Source organism: Puma concolor, chromosome B4, assembly GCF_028749965.1.
Source record: "Puma concolor isolate L17-30 chromosome B4, mPumCon1.1.hap2, whole genome shotgun sequence".
NCBI lineage: Eukaryota > Metazoa > Chordata > Mammalia > Carnivora > Felidae > Puma > Puma concolor.
The window spans coordinates 105,439,358-105,458,093 of NC_141673.1; the positions used below are offsets into that span (position 1 = coordinate 105,439,358).

At 49.2% G+C, this 18,736-nt stretch overlaps 1 protein-coding gene across 10 annotated transcripts in view; it reads left to right on the forward strand.

Moving 5' to 3' along the window:
- Positions 1–1,967: 1,967 nt before the first annotated feature.
- Positions 1,968–18,736, forward strand: part of IQSEC3 (IQ motif and Sec7 domain ArfGEF 3) — a 108,841-nt gene continuing 92,072 nt past the window's right edge. For 7 of the 10 annotated variants that reach the window (XM_086714345.1, XM_086714347.1, XM_086714350.1 and 4 more), the window contains exons 1-2: positions 1,969–2,623; positions 7,117–7,221. In XM_086714345.1, the coding sequence (XP_086570471.1) occupies positions 2,067–2,623; positions 7,117–7,221 (662 nt within the window). In that variant the 5' untranslated portion in view covers positions 1,969–2,066. Of the gene's footprint in view, positions 2,624–7,116; positions 7,222–18,736 lie in introns of all 10 variants that reach the window. The other 3 variants (XM_025930352.2, XM_086714349.1, XM_086714346.1) reach the window with 2 other exon arrangements.

Below are 18,736 nucleotides of genomic sequence, written 5' to 3' on the forward strand. Positions count from 1 at the left end.
AGGTCATTTCTCTGCCAAATTAGATTAAAGTGCTCTATTTCATTCCTGAGTCCTTCCTGCTGTCTCACATATCTTCTCCATCTTCTGCCCCGCTCCCCCGTTCTGTCTACCTGTTGCAATCTTTTCCATCCTTCATAGCTTAGCTGAATAACACCTCTTCCTGATCAGATCACCGTAGTCAAACACAATCTATTCCTCCCCTGAGCTCCTATGGCACTTGGCTTGAAGAGCTCTCACAGAAATTTTGATTTGTGTTTTAGTTGTTCATGTGCACACCATACCTATTGTATTTGATTATAATCTCCTTGATTATAGAAACCATAAATTTATTATCTATGCTAGGTATAGCCTGCATAGTTCCTAGTACATTACTTAGCAACTAATGGGTGTTTCATGTACATTTGTTGTAGTAACTTATGAATTATTCAGTTCATGCTGATTCATATCTCTGATCTTTTGTTCATTCTGTTCCCCCTTTCTGGAAAATCCTTTCCACTTTAAGTGTTACTTTCTGCAAGAAACTTTCCTAGATACTCCAAGCTGTTGAGCTCCTGTAGCACTCTGGGCATATCTCTATCTTATAACATACAACCACCATCATATATCAAAATTAAGTATTTACTACCTGTTTCACCTACTTAATTGTAAGCTTCAAGAAGCCAAAGATTCCGTCCTAGTCATCTTGATCTTACCATCACCTAGCTCAGTGTTTGTTAGGAGGATGCATTTCATAAATGTTTTTCTTTTTTTAATTAATTCATTTATTTTGAGAGAGAGAGAGAGAGAGAGAGAGAGCGAGAATCCCAAGCAGGCTCCACACTGTCAGCACAGAGCCCAATGTGGGGCTCGATCTTATGAACCGTGAGATCATGACCTTAGCCAAAATCAAGTGTCAGCTGCTCAACTGACTGAGCCACTCTGGTGCCCCCATAATTGCTTTTCACACAGAATAATCTCTTCAGAAGTTTCTGGAAGCATGAACCCATGACACACAGGGTTTGGTATATTTAGTTCATGTTCATATTAGAGTGGCCAAAATTGTCCTGAGGACAGTTTTGTCCAGAGAACACCCAGCATAAACAGACTTCTCACCCTAAGTTTCCTCTTGGCTGAATGAAGGACTAGATGTTCTCTAGGGTCCCCTATAGTTCTATGACTTTTGTGTCTCAGGGAATTCCCCAAAAGAATATATTGTTTAGTACAAAAGGGGCAAGTGTGACTTCTCCTTAGAAGGTCTTTTTCAAATTTTTAAAAAATACTTTTTATGTTTATTTATTTATTTTAAGAGAGAGAGAGAGAGAGCGGGGAAGGAGTAGAGAGAGGAGACAGAATCTCTAGCAGGCTCCCTGCTCTCAGCGCAGAGCCCAACGCAGGGCTCCATCTCACGAGCTGTGAGATCATGACCTGGGCGAAAGCAAAAGTCAAGGCTTAACCTACTAAGCCACCCATGCATTCCAGAAGGTGTTTAAGATGACCCTTAACCTCTGGGATGGCTGGACATAGGAAACAGAAATCATGACCTCTCAGAGTCCCATGACTTCCTCGTTTTAAATACATTTCTCTTTCCTTTTGCCACTTTCTCTCTCCCCCGCCCCCCAACATTCTCTCAGTCTCCCTCTTCTTTCCCTCTTTCCTTATCTGCTTCTCTTTTCCTACCCGTCCCACCGCACTCTCACAGCACAGGTACATCTACCTCAGCCGCTTTCCTTTTCTCCCCTGATTTATCTATCTCCAGTCTCTCGTTTATGCTGCCCCCGCGCCACCCTCCCCTCGCCCGACTCCCTCAGTCGTCTCCCTTTTCTCCTGTCAGCCCTGCAGGAGGCTGAGACTCCTCACTAAGCCCGGAGGTGGGAGGGTGGGTGGGTGGGCCCTGGCGCCGCGGTCCCGCCCCTCGGTGCGTGTGTGAATGTCTGTGTGGCCGTGACGCGGCGCCGGCGGCTGGGAGGGAGGCTGGGCCCGCTGGAGAGGGAGGTGAGCGGATCGCTGGGGCTGCTCGGCTCCTGCGCGCCCTCGCGCTCCCCGCCGCCCGCCGAGGCGCAGGCAGGGCGCAGGCGGCGGCGGGCGGCATGGAGAGCCTGCTGGAGAACCCGGTGCGTGCCGTGCTCTACCTCAAGGAGCTCACGGCCATCGTGCAGAACCAGCAGAGCCTCATCCACACCCAGCGCCAGCGCATCGACGAGCTGGAGCGGCGGCTGGACGAGCTAAGCGCCGAGAACCGCAGCCTGTGGGAGCACCAGCAGCTGCTGCAAGCCCAACCTCCGCCCGGGCTCGTCCCTCCGTCGCCAGCCCCGCTGCCCATCACCCCGGCCACAGCCGCCGCCGCCGCCGCCGCTGGGGCCCAGGAACCGCTCCAGAACCACGGACAGCTCTCGCCTGCCGCGCCGCAGCCTGCGCCGGAGCAGCCACCGCTTCAGCACCACGGACAGCTCCTGGTGCAGCCCCAGCCGGGCCCCAGCAGCAGGGCTCACGCACCCCAGTCTCCCCACCAGCACCCAGTGGCGCCCGGGGCCGTCGCCGACAAGGAGAAAGAGCGTCCCCCGAGTTGTTGCACTGCCGCTGGAACCCTCCTTCAGCACAAATCCCCCGCCGCCCTCGGCAAGGGCGTCCTGAGCAGGAGACCCGAGTGAGTGGGGAAGAAGGGATGGGGACTGTTGTGACAGACAGGGAAGCAAATGGGTAAAAGGAGGAGATAAGGGGAAAACCAGGTGCACCTAAGAGTCTGAAGGACTAGAGTAACCTGAAGTGAAGAGATGAGCAGATGCTTGGAGGTAGAAGTGTGTCAAGGAGATTTGGGGGAAAAGAGGGATTGATTGATATCAGTGTTTGAGAGGGCTGAGGGGATGCTGGAGCAAAAGAGAGCATCCAGACCATTACTGGGGGCAAAGGAGGAAAGAAATGGGTTTTAAGTTATTGGGGATACCGGTTTTAAAGAGGTTTTAAAGACGACAAGATTGGAAGGAAGTTTTGGTGAAAATTAAACCAAAGAAAAAAGAACAGTTGAATTTTTTTAAGTTAGGAAAAATTTGGAAGGGAGTTTGGGTAGTAAAATTATTTGAATGGAGAGTGAGATATGAAAAAGACAGAGGCTTGGCAAAGAGACATGTTAAGAGCTTTAAAACGGCTAGGGTCTAGGCAGAGTAGAATTGGAATCTGAGAAAATTTAGGATGCAGGGGATACAGTTGAAAAGCAGGTATGATGTGAGAAGGCAGGGGAGCTGGAGGTAGAGGAAGATAAAGGGTGAGAGAAAGCATTTCCCAGAGGAACAAGTCTGGCTCTTTAAGTGATGCAGTGGGAGTCAAAGCCAGGAGTGGCTCTTTGGGGGAAGCTTACTCTGCTCTGACCTGAGTGGGCATCTTTCTTCTGAATCCCCATAGAACTAAAGGGGTGCAAAGACACATCCCACCAAGCCGGTGGAGGACTGTGTTATAGCCTGAGGTCTCAGTCTGGCTATAGCTTTTTCCTCTGACTCAAGGAGGATTTCTGTGTAGGGTGGTTGGCAATTGTGGAAAGGGAACGATGATGAAAGGGATAGTTGACAAAAGGAATTGTTCGTATTTGGATGTTTAAATCTCTCTGTTATGGCTGGTGACTGCAAATCTTGTTTCCGCTTGGTTATCTGGTGATCATAGGAATCCTCATGTTGGGTCCTGAGAGAGATATACTCATTAACCCCAGGGAGGGACTCTAGAACCTCAAGCTCTTTACTTTACATATCAGCTTCCTTCCTCTGATTATACAGGTGATGGGAGAACTGCATGGAAGAACAGCTCAGGGGAAATCAGTACCTAGTCAGCACCTGCCCCTGACAATGGTGATGCTAAAGGAAGAGCGGGGTGGGGAGAGGAAGGAGGAGAGCCAAGAATCCCACCTTCATCCAGTCTCAGCATGTTTTAGGTCTGCAGATACTTGTGAAGATTTGATGTATTCCTTAAAAACTCATTTTCTCCTCACATCTACATAGTTAGAGAAGTTGGGTCAGGATATGTTAGCTCACAGGGTAGATTTGACTGGAACCATGGGCTCTTAGGGGTGAAGATCCAGGATGATCTGGCTTGGCAGATGTATAGCACTTGATTCAGGCCCCAAGAAAATGCGGCTTTCTTCCCCAGGTCCCTCAATGGCCCATTTGCTCTTCCTTCAGTTTCATGGTTTTCTTTCCTTATCTGGCATAAAAAGCAGAAAGTCAGTTTTCCCTCAGTGCCCATGGTTCAAAAAAGATAATATTCTTACAAGGTATTGCCTGGCTTTTCCCCCAAATGGGGGGGGGGAGGGGGGAAGAACTAGTCCATTCATTTCCCTGGGGGCAGCCACAGTTTCCTGGTAATTATCGTTCTTCACCTGATTCTTCTCCTCATGCCCTTTGATATCTCCCTTCTCTTTCACACTTTCTTTTCATCCCTTCAGGGAAGCATGAGCAAGAATGATTTAGTTAATTTTTCTTGGAGAAGGACTTTACTGTGGTCCCCAAAGTAGCTTAGAGAGCCCAAACTCTCCTTCCCAGGTGCTCTTGCTGGGAAACCAGGGATTTAGGAATCACTTGGATTCCTATCCAACCTCACAAGTCAAAACCAGAGACAAACCATAGTGTCCTCATCTTTTCTTCTCCTTTGTCCTGCTTTTGCTTCCCATAGGAGCAAAACAAAAATAAGAAGTAATTAGAATGGTGGAGGAGAGTGGAAGTTGTTAAAAATCTTTCCCTTAGAAAGTTGTGCCAGGCAATAAGAGGTTAATACCACAAGTGGCTCCTTCCTTCCTCCAGATCCTCCAGCTTTTCCCTCTGCTCTCTCTGAGGCTGGATACCAAGATACTTAGAGAGAATGCCTTACCTCCTCCCTGCAACTCTCTCTCCCCTTGGGTGTGAATCATGGACATCTTGGCTGGCTGAATGCCTTTTGTGCCTTTTGTGCCACTCATTTCTTTCCACGGTTCTGCCTAACTTCAACCTAAGTCCCCCTCCACCCCCACAGAACCTCAGGAATAAATCATTGTTGCTGACTACGTGTTTGGCCCCACCTTGCTTTCTACCCGTGACCCCCATTTTGTATGGCTGTCATCCTCTGCCCATACCTCTCGATGGTGCAGGGCTAGATGCAGCCAGCAGGCAGAGAGAGAGAGAGAGAGAGAGAGAGAGAGAGAGAGAGAGAGATCTTTATGGATAGGGTGAGATGAGGAGAAGAGCAGAGCCAGCAGCCCTCTCCCTGGTGTTTCTCCTGGGGAGCTCCCTGCTGAATCAGTTCTCTACTGGGCGTGCTGAAGTAGGAAGACGATATGGCAGATAAGGTCTTTGGATCATAATTTTACTGAAATCTTTTCTCATTTTTTACTTGTTCTTCTCTGGCCTCGTTATAGTAAGAATGCAGCCCTGGTGAGGTTGCTGAGGGTTGAGTGCGGGTTACAAGGGCCCAGGCATTGTGTTAGATGCATTATCTTCCCACACGGTTTGTCTCTTATCCTCAGAACTCCTCTTCCTGCCCAAATCCAGGAGAGGCAAGAGCCTTGGGGAACCTGGAACCAAAAAATGATGGATCATTTAATTGTCATCAGATCTGCATTAATATGCAGCCTGGCCTCTCACCCTTCTTCGCTGAGGGAGATGGGAAGGTGGTGGCCCTGGAGGTCAGGCCAAGGAAGCAGTGATGAGGGGGTGAGTGAGTGCAGACATACCATGGAAGAAAGATGCTGGAGGGGTTAATGTTCTTTCTCTGCATGCTTCCTGGCTCTTGCTAAGCTCCAGCCCCCACTGTTTTTGCCTCTTAATGAAAGCAGTGATCTAGCTTCCTCCTCTTTATTTTTTCAATCAAGGCTCACAGCATCTACAGAATTGATTATCCCTTTTCCTGGCTGGAGTCAGAGCCTCAGACTGATCTGGCAAAGTCTACTTCTTGCCATGGAAGCACATGACCCTCCCTGAGGCTACTGCTTCAGTGTGACCACAGCTCCTCTGTCTGAGCACATGCTTGCACACCCACCCAGCCATGCATTTAGAGCTGGTGGATCCCAGGGCTTTCCCGTGTTCCCCAACCCTTAAGCAGAGGATTACCAGAGTCTGGGTAAGATTCCTGAATTGTGAATCAAATTCAGCTCCTACACCCACCTCCAAGTAGCCATGAAGTCTGGGTGGCTCAGTAGTAGCCCCTGTCCTCTCTTCTCTTCCTTTGTCCTTTGTCTTCCTTTTATACTTTCTCTTCCTCACCACTTTTTCCTTTCTCTTTGTCCTTCCTTCTCTCTTTCCTCTTTCTTCTCTCCCCTCAAACTCTTTCTCTCTCCCATATTTTCTTCCTTCTATCTATCCGTTGGTTCCACGTAAGCTGCCCAGGGAAGTCTCCTCTTCTCTACTCCCGTCCTTTAAGCATGAAATAAATCTTAGGTCAATTTTTGAGCTCCATGGTATCACACTGACTGGAGGCTGAAGGATAGTTAGAAAGTCATTAGATGTGCTTCTTAGCCTGTTGTCTAAAATGCTGATTGGAGCAGGTGTCTCTGCTCCTACTGAGTCAGGGTTGTCCTCCTGGAGATGGCAGCTCAAGTCTGGCCCATTCTGAGAGCTATTAAGAGATTGTGAAGGTCTGTCAGTCAGTCAGCTGTATTTTATCTAGTGTCTGGTCCATTCAAAACTGTACAACCTGTGCTGGGGAAAAACAGGAAAGAAGCAAATAGTACTTGTTCAACATACATGAGACTTATATCAAGAAATATCTAAACAAATATAAGCAGATTGCTGCTGCCTAGAGCCACCCTCTATCAGAAGAGAACAGGGTGAAAAGGGGGAGCATATAAGTCATACTGAGAGCCCAGAGAGGTTATCTTGGTTGGAGTCAAGGGTTTATGTCAGGAAGAGTAAGAGCCAAGGGTAGCTGGAAGGAGGACAGAGCCCTGAAGATTCAATTCACAGAGATACCTGTATTGCATATGAACATCATCCCATCCCCTAAAAGTACAGTCCCCCCTATCCTAATCACCTCCTACTAGGATAAACCCTTTCAACAGAGTAAGAAGGGCCTTGATACTCAGAGTCCTTGTCTACCTGTAGCTGGAAGGCCTGCTTTGCTGGGGAAGCAACAAGAAGGTCAGTGCTCACCAAACTGCATATCCTCCTTTTCTTCCTCTACCCCCAGCAAGAAGAGGACTTCTTGCCGGTCAGCTGGAAAATGGGGCCAGAGTGAAGGCTCACCAAGAGGAAGGAGTGTGTGTCTTTTTGCTCACCTAGAAGCCGGCACAAAGTAGGCACTTATAAAGATCCTCTGTCCCCTGCTTGTACAAGAGCCCAGACCACTGTTCTTTACAATTTTTCATCCAAAAAGAACACAATTCAAGAGAAACAAGTTACCCCTGCTTCAGGGAAAACCCAGTGGTCTCTGTCCTCCTCACAAGCTCCCTGTGCCTTGCTCCATCCTGCTCTGTCCTTCCATATCCCCAAGCCCTTCCCAGGCCCACAGAGTTAGCACCATAAGGGCCCCATACAAAGGCATCCTGGAACATTTTCCTATTGGCCTGAAACCAAGCAAGAGGAGCAGCAGTTGGTTCTGCTGATTCAGCAAATATCTGTGCAGCCTGAGTTTCAAAGGTCACTTACGAGAAAAGGCAGATGGGGTCAGGTCTGGGTGGAGAGCTAATGAAAGTGAGGCTGATATGGGAAAGGAGGGGAAAGGTGGGATGAGCAGTAGGACCTGTGGTCCAGAAAGAGACTTGGATCCTGAATTTAAATCCTGTGTAAAGATTTTTAGACAGACTGACCTTGTTGGGGACCCTCAAAAATTTTCACTGGGGCCCAAACGGACTCTCTATGGCCCTGAACACTAAGCAGCTGCTTAGTAAGGGGGTTTTTATAAGAAGTCCTGGGGACACTCTCATTGCGCCTGGCAGATCCCCAAATGCAAGGCCATCTGGCAGGATTTCCAAGGTTTGGGTGACTGCAGCACCTTCCTCTTCTGCTTCTGGAAAAGCACAAAGTGTAGGTTCTCATACAGGCTGGAAAGGGTTTCTTGTTTCCATGGAGGAAGGTGGTCACCTCCATTTCAAGGAACATGGGCATTAACAAACAAACAAACAAAGATCAGGAATAGAATGAGGGAGAAATTAGGTTTTTCAGGCTAAAAAGAACGTAAGGAAACCACAGAATCACAGAATTTTCAAGACCTAGGTGGTTAAGAACATGGCCTTTGTGGGGCACCTGGGTGGCTCAGTCGGTTAAGTGTCCAACTTTTGATTTTGGCTCAGGTCATGATCTCACAATTTGTGGGTTTGTGCTCCGCATCCGGCTCCATGTTGACGATGCAGAGCCTGCTTGGGATTCTGTCTCCCTCTCTCTCTGTCCCTCCTCTGCGCTCTGTCAAAATAAACATTTACAAAAAAATTTTCAAAAAGAACATGGGCTTTGAAATTAAGCAAATCTGGGTATGAATCCTGCTCTAACATCTACGAGACTTTACATTCATTATTTTCCCTCTTTAAGCCTCTGTTTTTTTCATTTATAAAATGAGAAGTAATATATACGTTGAAGAGTTGTTGTAAAATCTAAAAGTTAAATAGTATCATTTGTTAGTACTGTTCAGGACACATAGTAAGTGCTCAATACATTGTAGTATTTCTACAGATAAAGAAACCAGGGCCTAGGGCCCATCCACAGTCAGACCACAGTGAAAGACTAGAATCCAAGTTCAGGATTCCTCCATCCTTCCAAGCCTGCTTTCCACCTGTGCCCTTTTCTCATCTACCCTTCTACCTTTGGACAATGCATACCCAAGCTATTGCAGATATGAGAATGTGGAGCTTACCCTGAAATGCAGCCAAGCAGGACAAATCCTCTAACCCTTGGTGATCCGTGATGAGGTCCCATGACTTTATAGTTGGGAAATACTTCCTTAAACTCAACTAAGTGTCTTCTGTTGCATCATTGTAAGATTATTTGCACTTCTCCTAAGGAAATCAAAGGGATCTGAATTATCACCCAGTGCCCCATGGTGATAAGAATGACCTTGCCTATTTTCTAAGTGGGGAAACCACAGTCTCATCTAGTATATGAACTTGTCAAGGATTAAAGTAAAGGGTGAGGGGAATGGAATCTGAACCAGGAGAATGCTTGCAACTTCCCTGGAATGAAAGCTATATCCATTCTTCCAAATTCTTCCATCCTGGGGATGGAAGGGTAGACCTGCTCTTTGCTTACCTCTGAGGTCAAAAAGTTGCAAACAACAGCAGAGATTGACTGAGAAAAGGAGAGTCTGATGTGTTGTGGGATTTGGGGTGGTGGTTGAGGGGAAAGGCAGGGAGCTGGGGGAGGGCTTTACTTTCTCTGATCAAGCCTAGAGAAAAAAGAACTTTCTTAGATGAAATAACATCTAGGAGAAACGAAGAAACAAACAAGCAAACAAATAAACAGAAAAGAGAGTGGGCTTCTGAAATTCCATCCCAGGGTGGTTGTGACAGTGAAGCCACCACAGGCAAAGCCTGCTATGTGTGGCCCTGGGCACCGTGGGGGCATGGGCTGTTCTGCTGTTGCTCTTTGTTTGGAATATCCCATCTGGGAGGGTTATGTAACTCTGCAGGACCAGTGTATGTGCTGAGTGGTACCTTTTGTCACCAGCAGGCAGTCAGGCTACTGTGGACAGAGGCCATGCAGTCTTGTCCAAGTCCCTGCCCACACTCTGTGCTGGCATCAGGCCATTCCCTCTGGCCACAGCTGTAGGGGCTGGAGGGCTTTAGGAGCTGGATCAGGGTCCTCCTGCCCTTAGGGGGAGTCAGAGCTGGAAAGGTACTAAAAAGTCCTTTGGTCCAGACTTCTCATTTGGCAAATGAGAAAACTGTGGCCCGAGAGGTGACTGATGCTTCCAGATGCGTCAGTGGCAGAACTGGGCCTAGAACTCATCATCTGGTTCTCCTGACACTATACGGTAATGGGCTGTGGGCATACAAGGCCAAATCTACAGCTAGTTATGGCGATTCAGGGGACCCAGGGAGGTCTCTGCCTTCAGACTAGCTTGCCTGTGCCAACAACTCCACAATTAGAGATTCCTTACGATACTTCAAGGTTATCCCCCTTGTTAAAATGCAAATTCTCCTAGGACAGGAGAAAAACAACACATTTAGCTATATCAGCCTTCACACTTCAGCATGAAAGAGGTTTTATTTGAGCAGTGTCCAAGAGCCGATTTGATAAGGAAGGAGGATGCCATGGTGGCACCGATTGACTAAGGGACCAGGCATGAGGCTCACAAAAGGTTGAAGGGCTCATGGGGGAGGCTGTTGAAAGCCTAAATGATTTTCAGCTCTGCTGTATTTTTCAGGGAACCAGCACTGCTTTGCCTGGATCTGGCAAGCAAAGGGGTAGGGGGACCCATGGCACTCCTGCACTGGCGTGTCTTGGAAAAGTAATTATCTGGGTCGTAGAGGGATACTTTCTCAGTGAGCTTCATGTGCAAGTCATAAGGCAGGAACTTAAGGAGGATCCTGACACTTGGTAGTCTCTTTTGATCCTTTTTAGGATCTTAAAATACTTTTTTAGTTGGCAACTCTATTGGGGTTTGCTATGCAGTGGGAACCTGTGGACAGGAAGGGTTAACAGGAAGGAGAGGTTGGTACTTCATGGGCCTGGAACAAATGGGGGATGAGAGGCTACCTCAACATCTCGTAGGTGCTTGATGAATACTGCCTGAATAAATAAGCTCTTAATATGTACGATCCAGGCCGGCTCAGCAGTTGCAGAGTGGAGGGAGGCAAGGGTATGGTGTCAAAGCTGAAGAAGATCTCAACTGGAGGGCAGGCCCCACAGGGGAAGTAGGTTCTACTTAAGCCCAACAGCCCAGTTTCTGCAGTTAGTATGCATGAGAACCTAGATCAGTGGCTCAGCTCTTAAGGCCAGTTGGGGAGTGAGAGGCATATGAGGGCTCCTCCCAGCTAATTGAGCCCACCCCCATAGCTATCCATGAGCATGGAGAAGCCTCCCCTCCCACTGCCCCCAGCCTCTGACCCCAGACCAGTCTGGTCCTGAGCCTGGGAAGCTGTGTTAAGAGTTAAGCATGAGAAAGCCCTTTGAGTGTTTCATCTCAGGGCCACCCACACCACCTCCCTGATCTGCCCTTGGCCTTGTCAGAAGGCTGTATAAGAAATAGGCAAAAGGTCTATGATGATGGGAGAGAAAGGAAACCCAAACTGTGGCCATGTGTCCAAGTGGAAAGAGAAGAGAGAGCTGGATTCTGGCCTGGGAGAATGCAATGGGAACCAGTCTCAAGCTCCAGGCCTCTTTACTCCTATTTCTCTACCAGGCAGTATCAGCTGTGTTGATGGAAATGTCAGGACACTTCAGGGAGGGTGAGTGGATGTGTATAAGGTGTGGACGTGCTTGCGGGACTGAGTGGGTGCAGTTGTGCATGGGTGAGTGGGTTACTTGGGCTGGGGAAATGGACCACAACGGACACCATATAAAGACATGCAGGTCTCACAGCAGGACTCAGCGGGTCTTCCCCCCACTTCCCCAGGACACCCCGCTCTGGTCATACTGTCAGAACTCTGGGTTCTATCTCCTTTCTCTGCATGACTTACTTCATCTCTCTTGGCTAGCTAGTTTCTGCTGGGTCTTCCCCTCTGTAAAATGGGGTGAGTCTATAATGCCTCCACTCCCTCACTCTGTTGCAGGTGTGAAAGAGACCTGGCCTCCAAAGGCTGTGAGCTCCTGAGAGGAAGGCTGTCTGGAGGGTGGGCAAGTGCAGGGGTTGGGGATCTGAGACTCTCTATTGAGGTACCATGTTTGGAAGTTCAAGTAGCCTGCAGCGGTGTGATACATGGAAAGCTGCCCTGTGGTTTTCCCTGAACCTGACTTTGGGTAGCTTCGGCCAGGGCCTGGCACCACATGACCTCTCAGGGCTTTGGAGCCATCAGGTCAAACCAGCTGCCTCCCTGCCTCCAACCAGGAATACACTCCCCATCCCAGGCAGAGAGGCAAGGGAATTCCACGATTTCTTCCTTGATAAATGATTCCAATGCACCACGATTTTCATTCAACACATCAGTTCAACCCAATGATTATTTTAAAGCAGCAACAGCAACACAAACTCTGCAAAGCAGTTGGGAATCTCTTGTTTGTGTCTAGTTTCAGTATTTCCTGTGCACAGTCTGGTCTTTACAGAGATACCCTGGATGCTTCCGAACCGCCTTATTTGGCATCTTTGACATTCTTGGGGCAACTTAAATGCTAAGACGCAATCAGGGAGGGCCGGGGGCCCAAGGGTATTCCAGAAGCAGGCTGGACTCTGACCGGGAAGTCAGGACCCCTGAGTTCTGAATGCTGTGCCCACCCTCACAGACCCCAAGTATAAGCTTGGTGCAAATCCTTCCCCTTCTCTGGGCCTTGGTTTTTTCTTTGATCAAAGGGAACAATCACTCTTTGCTCAGCTCTTCAACTCTGTCTCCCCTCGATTCGCCAAGTCCACGAAAAGGAGAGCTGTTAGGAGGTTGCTGCAGCACGAAGGACCTCGCTCACACGTGAAAAGTGGCTTCCAAATGATAGGAGCCTTAGGAAGGGAGCTCAGGAAGGGGGATAGAGGGAGACTGAATTCACTCTCCCTTTCAAGAAGAAAAAGGAGACCCCTGCAGTGTAGGACGTTCCCTGCAGGTCGGGGAGGAACGAGGTGAATGCTGCAGAGGCTACCAGCTGTAAGTGCCCAAGGAATTTCCACCGGGCTCCCTCTGGATTTTGCATGAAAACCGGGAGCAGCTGGAGGGGAGAGCTCAGGAATCAGGAACCTCTGCCCCCCGAACTCGCTCGGAAAGCCTGGGGAAAGCCCTTCCTCCTCTGGCCGCTTCCCCGGGGGCTTCTCCATGGGGAGGGCGCGTGCCGCCGGGCTTTCGGCTGCGTGGGCGGCTTGGCGAGCTGCTGACAGCAGGATGGAACCTCCGCCCCCCGCGCCGCGCCCCGCCCCGCGCCTAGCTCTGCGCTCCCCCGCGGGGGCGGGCACCCCGGCAGGGGGAAGCCGCGCGCCCCCCGCCTCCCGCGCGCACGCGCCCCGCGCCCCCAGCCCTCCCCCGCCCGGCGCGGCGCCGCTGAGTCACCGGCTCCGGAGGCGCAGCCTTGGCACCTGTGCGCTCGGGCTCGGCCCGGCCCGCGGCGCCCCCGCCCGCCTTCCGGGGGCCTGGCCGCGCTCGCGCTGCCGGCCTCCGCCTGAGGCCGCCCTGCCCCTCTCCCTGGTCCCCTCTCCCCGCGCCCCCGCCAGTCTCTCGAGTGTGACCGTTCCCCTCGGTATCTCTCCGCCCCGCGGCCCCCTCCGACTCAGCCTGGCGAGCGCACCGCCGCCCGCCCACGGCGTCTGGGAGCGCCCCCGGCGCCACCGCCGCCCGCGCCTTCCCGGGAGCCGAGGGGGAGGTCGGGGGGCCTCCGTGCTGCGTCACCGTGCGGCCGCTGCTGCTCCTGCTGCCGCCGCCCGCGGCCCTGCCGGCTCCTCCCGCCCCAGACCATGACCGCTCCGCACGAGGGTGCGGATCCTTTCCCAGGCCTCCCTCCGTAGGCCCCAGCCCAGGCTGGTGTGAGTGGATCCCCTTTGGAGAAGGGGAGAAGGCGGGGGCGGCTTCAGGGATCAGGATGGTGCCACCGAGGTCCGACTTCTGCACAGCATCCACCTCCCCTAGCTTCCCATGTACCCAAGACATGTCGGCGAGAGAATCCCGGCTGTAACTTAGCTTCCCGTGTTTACATTTGTGCTTTATAGGATCACATAATCTTGGGATTCTGGCCCAACCTATGATGAAGCATATGGCTTCATTTGTAGCACTAGGTTTGAATCCTGACTCCGTCATGAGCTGATACTCAGTAGCGACAGGCTTGGTTTTCGTATCTGTAAATGCGGATAGGGATAGTCCTAACTTCATAGGATTGCTGTGGAAATTAAGAGGAAATGCCAATAAAGCACCAAGCAAGGCAAGTGCCTGGCACACAGTAAGGACTCAAAAGAGCATAGTAGTTGCTGTTATTTTAGGACCTTTGGAGTCAGAAAGTGGTTTTTGAAGGTAGAGCGCTCTTCCTTACCTCCCTGTGGCTTCCAGACGGTGCAGAACAGGACGACTTCTCCTTCACAATCCCTCAAACATTTGAAGAAGGGTCATCTCTTCCTTTCCTTGCCTTCCTGTCCATGATCCACACCTACCCCCCACGCCTGTCTTTTTTTTTTTTTTTTTTTTCCTTTCAGAAGAACACACCTAAGCCTACCACTTCCTGTTCCACCTGGCTTTGTGGGTCGCTCTGTGTGGCCACCTCATCACTGCTTTCTAGAACACAGGAGCTAGGAATGAGTCCTTAGCCCAGGAGGTATGGGCAGACCAGCCTGGGCACAGGGAGCCCCTCCCTCACCCTGTACCAGCAGGGCAGGTTCTGGATCCTGCCCAGCTTTGGATGGCACCTGGGAACCCACTGGCTTTCTCAGCCCCTGGCCACAAGTGGGACCTATCAAGTGAGGTCAGCGAGGGCTGAAGGACTCTGTCCTCAGACTTCTGGTGGCCTGTACTTGTGCAAGTGGCTTTCGTTTTAACACCAAAAATGCTGAACGTTTCACCTGTCCCTGTTGGTTTTCATTTTGTTAATTTATTTGTGCTCTTTTTAAAATTTAAATTACCCTTGGGGCTCCTGGGTGACTCAGTCACTTAAGTGTCAGATTTGGGCTGAGGTCACGATCTGTCGGGTTGCTGAGTTGGGGCCCTGTATCAGGCTCTGTGCTGACAGCTCAGAGCCTGGAGCCTGCTTCAGATTCTGTCTCCCTCTCTCTGCCCCTCCCCCATTCATTCTCTCTCTCTCTCTCTCTCTCTCTCTCTCTCTCCCTCTCTCCCTCTCTCAAAAATAAAATAAACATTAAAAAACTTAAATTTAAATTACGCTTTTCAAATAAATAATACATAGCACAAAATTTAAAAATGCAGGAGTTGATAGTGAAGTGTCTCCCCACCCCGTTTCCAACCCCTTCATCCCCATCGCCACCCCCAAAAACTACTGTTAGCAGCTTCCCATGAGTCCTTCCACGGATAGTCCATGTACATTCAAGCAAATACACACACACACATACATAAATGTTTGTATATATTTGTGTTTATGTGTGTGTGTTTCTTTTTACACAAATGACAGTAAGCTATATGCTGTTCTGCACCTTGCTTCCTCCGCCTAATATCCATTTGGTGATCCTTCCATATTCAATATAAAAAGAGCCACCTTATTCTTTTATAATAGCTGTAAAATATGCCATTGCATGGCTGCGAATCTGAATTCTTTCTTCTTGTCTGCTGAAGTTTGGAAGGCAAGCTCTGGGTAGCCTGCGTCTGTGTAATTCTTTGGGGTGTGTTTTTCTGAGAGGTGGGTGGGTAGGCACACATTACCTAGGAGGGCTATTTCAACTTGGACCTCCATCAGCTGCTGTAGTCTCCTGCAGACATTGGTAAATCGCGGTGGAAATAAGATTCAGGAAGTGTACTTCCTTACCTGAAAAGTCTTCACCACTCTTTTAGCTTGACTCCCTTTGTTGCCTACGGCCATCAGGATTGGGAGAGCTGCCAGGGTGTTATAATCTCCTTCATATGAGCTGAAGGTGAGTCCTAAAGCTCCACCTCCTTCAGGAAGTCTTCCTGGACTGATATGAGGAAGAAACTGAGGTTCTCATCACCACTCCCCCTACCTCCCACCCCTGACTGAGTATACTCCAGTCCTTGCAAAGTATGAAATCAATTCTTTATTCCTTGGTTTAAAAGTGCTTGTTTTCTTCTCTACATAAGTGTATATTCATGGCATGTGTGTTCTTTCACTTAAAAAATATTTGATTGTCTACTGTGTGCCAGTTACTACTGTTCCAGGCACTGGGGTACAGTGGTGAACAAAATATCCTCAACTCCCTTTGTGAAGCTGACAGACCAAAAACTAAGCAAGATTAAGAATGAAACCATACAGCACATCTGATGGGAGGGGTGTTCTGGAGAAAAATAAAACAGAGAAGGGGACCTGGGAGTAAGGGGGTTTACAATTTCAAACAGGGGACCCTGGGAAGGCCTCCCTGAGAAGATAAGACCTGAGCAAAAGGCCTGGAGGAGGGGATTCTGTGCCATCGGGTTGGGGGGTGGGGTGAGTGCTCACAGCAGAGGCAGAGTCCTGGTGAGAGAACCCACCTGGTTGTTCAAGTAAGACAGGAGCAGAAGGACTGCAGGGAGAGTAGTCTGAGGCAACATCGGAAATGTTGGTGGGGTGTGGGGAAGGTGGGAGAGTGCAGGGGTGCAGCAAATCCTGCTCACCTGGGATCTATCAGGCTGTTTGGAAATGTGTGGGAATCTTCTAGTTGTTACAATGGCTGACAGGGTTGATGGGGAAGTGCTGAGGGGCAAGGAATACACTTAACATCCTATAGTGCACAAGACCATTGCCATGGTGAAGTATGTTCCTGCCCAAAACACCAATGTTTCTTTTTTTTTCTTTAAAGTTTATCTTGAGAGAGGTAGGGACAGCACAAGTGGGGGAGGGGCAGAGAGAGAGAGGAAGAGAGACATTTCCAAGCAGGCTCCACGCCCTCAGCACAGGGCCTAATGCAGGGCTCAAACCCAAGAACTGTGAGATCGTGACCTGAGCCCAAACCAAGAGTCGGATGCTTAACCGGCTGAGCTACCCAGGGGCCCCCAAATACCAATGTTTCTTGTTGAGAAACACTGATAGGGTCTTGACGTGCATTGTGATGAGTTTGGCTTTTACTTTCAGAAAAACTGGGTTAAAAGGAACCTTGGCTGCTGGCTTGAGTTTCAGTTGAGAATAGCCTGAAGAGGAAGAAAGCCAGAAGCAAGGACACAGGCAGGACATTGTGGTAAGGTCCAATCGAGAGATGGAAGTGGTGTGAACCTGGGGTAGGAGCAGTGACGGTGGTGACAAGCAGTCGAACCAGCAGTATTTCCCGAAGGATCAATGCGGTGTGTGAGAGAAAGAGGATTTGAGGGTGAGTCCAAGAGTTTGGGCCAAAGTTATTGGAAGGAGGAGATGGGGAAGTCTGGACAGGGAGAGACGAAAGGTGAGGTCTCAGACATGTTAAGTTTGGGATGTAGACGCCCAAGTGGAGACAATTAGTAGGCACTTGGAACGGACTGGATGTATAAATTTGGGATGGCTTTGAAAGCCCTAAGACTGGATGACATCCCCAAGAAGCGAGAAAATACTAAAGAGGACTAGGGATGGAGCCTTGGAGCACGCCAGTTTCAAGAGAAAGGCTGGAGAAGTGTGCGGTGTGCTAGCACAGAGGTGTTTCAACCAGGAGGGTAGGAAGGTGGAGGCAAGCCCTGGAGTAGGGTGAGAGACAGAACTGCCGTCAGCCTTAACAGTATTGAGGTAATCAGTGACCTTGAAAAGCATAGCTTTGGTAGCACCACGGGGGAGCTTGATTAGTGTGGGTGTAAGGAAGAAGGGAAAAGAGACAAATCAACCAAATGTGAGGTGTGGAACTTGAGTAGGTCCTAATTTAGGCCAAACAACTCTAAAAAGACATTTTTAAGGCAAACAGGGAAATTTGAACACAGATAATGGAGAATTATTTAGTTAGGTATAATAATGATCCTCTTATTGTATCTTTTTTAAAGTTCTTATTTGTTAGAAATATATTCTGTCTAAAATGATATTATTTCTGGGGTATGCTTTAAAGTCCTCCAGCTGGGGTGCCTGGGTGGCTCAGTTGGTTAGGAGTCTGACTTGATTTCGGCTCAAGTCATGATCTCACAGTCATGAGATCGAACCCTGTGTTGTGCTCTGCTCTGGACGTGGAACTTGCTTGGGATTCTCTCTCTCCCCATCTCTCTGTCCCTTCCCCTCAAAAATAAAATAAAATAAAATACTCCTGCAAAAACTATTGGGGTAAAAGATTGGTAAAATGTATGTTTGAAATTTCCCTACTAAGAACTTTAAAGGATGACAGAACAAGAGGAACAGTAGACAGTGAGTATAGAAAAGTCTTTGATGAATTTTCTTATAAGGAAGAGTAATGGGTTGATAACTGGAGGGGGACATGGGTTTAAGACAGAAGACCGCTCTGGAAGGTGGGAGAAATCACACATTTGTTTCCATCATACAACAGGCGACTATACTTGCTGACCATCTGCCACAGAATGGCCCTTAGTTGAGCCCTGTAGGGAAACTGAGGAAGACTGCATCACTACCTAGAGCGAAGCCACAATAATTTAATGAAAGTGAACATTTTGTCATGCGCTTGCTATGGGCTAGGCACCGGGTTAAGTGCTTTACAGACTTATCCCTGTATATGTGCTGATGACTGCTACAGTGGGGGGGTGAGGCCAAAGAGGTTAGGTAAGTTGTCCTAGGGCAAGCAACCGTCACGAGGTGGTGTCCACACCCAGACCCAGGCAGTGTGATTCCAGCAGTTGGTATCTTCATCTCTGCTCTCCACTGCCTTCCTGCAGATGATGCAGTAACAGGTATCCAGATGGCTAAGAGATGCACTCGCCCCTGACTCTGCCCTGGAGACTGTCATTCACAAGGCGGTTAGTGGAGGGAGGGCAGCCAAAGGTTTTTTAAATGAAACTCTCAGGATTCTGATGCTGCTCCCTGCTTAAGAACCATTAGAATAGATCGGCCCAAGCACACTCATTTATCAACACATATACACAAATATTCACATGAGTGCTGTGAATAATTAGCTAGGGGCTGGGAAAATATTAAAAGATAATGAACTATGCTGTATAGGAAAGAGGAAGGTGGAGAGAGGGGAGCTGAGCACATTATTGTTA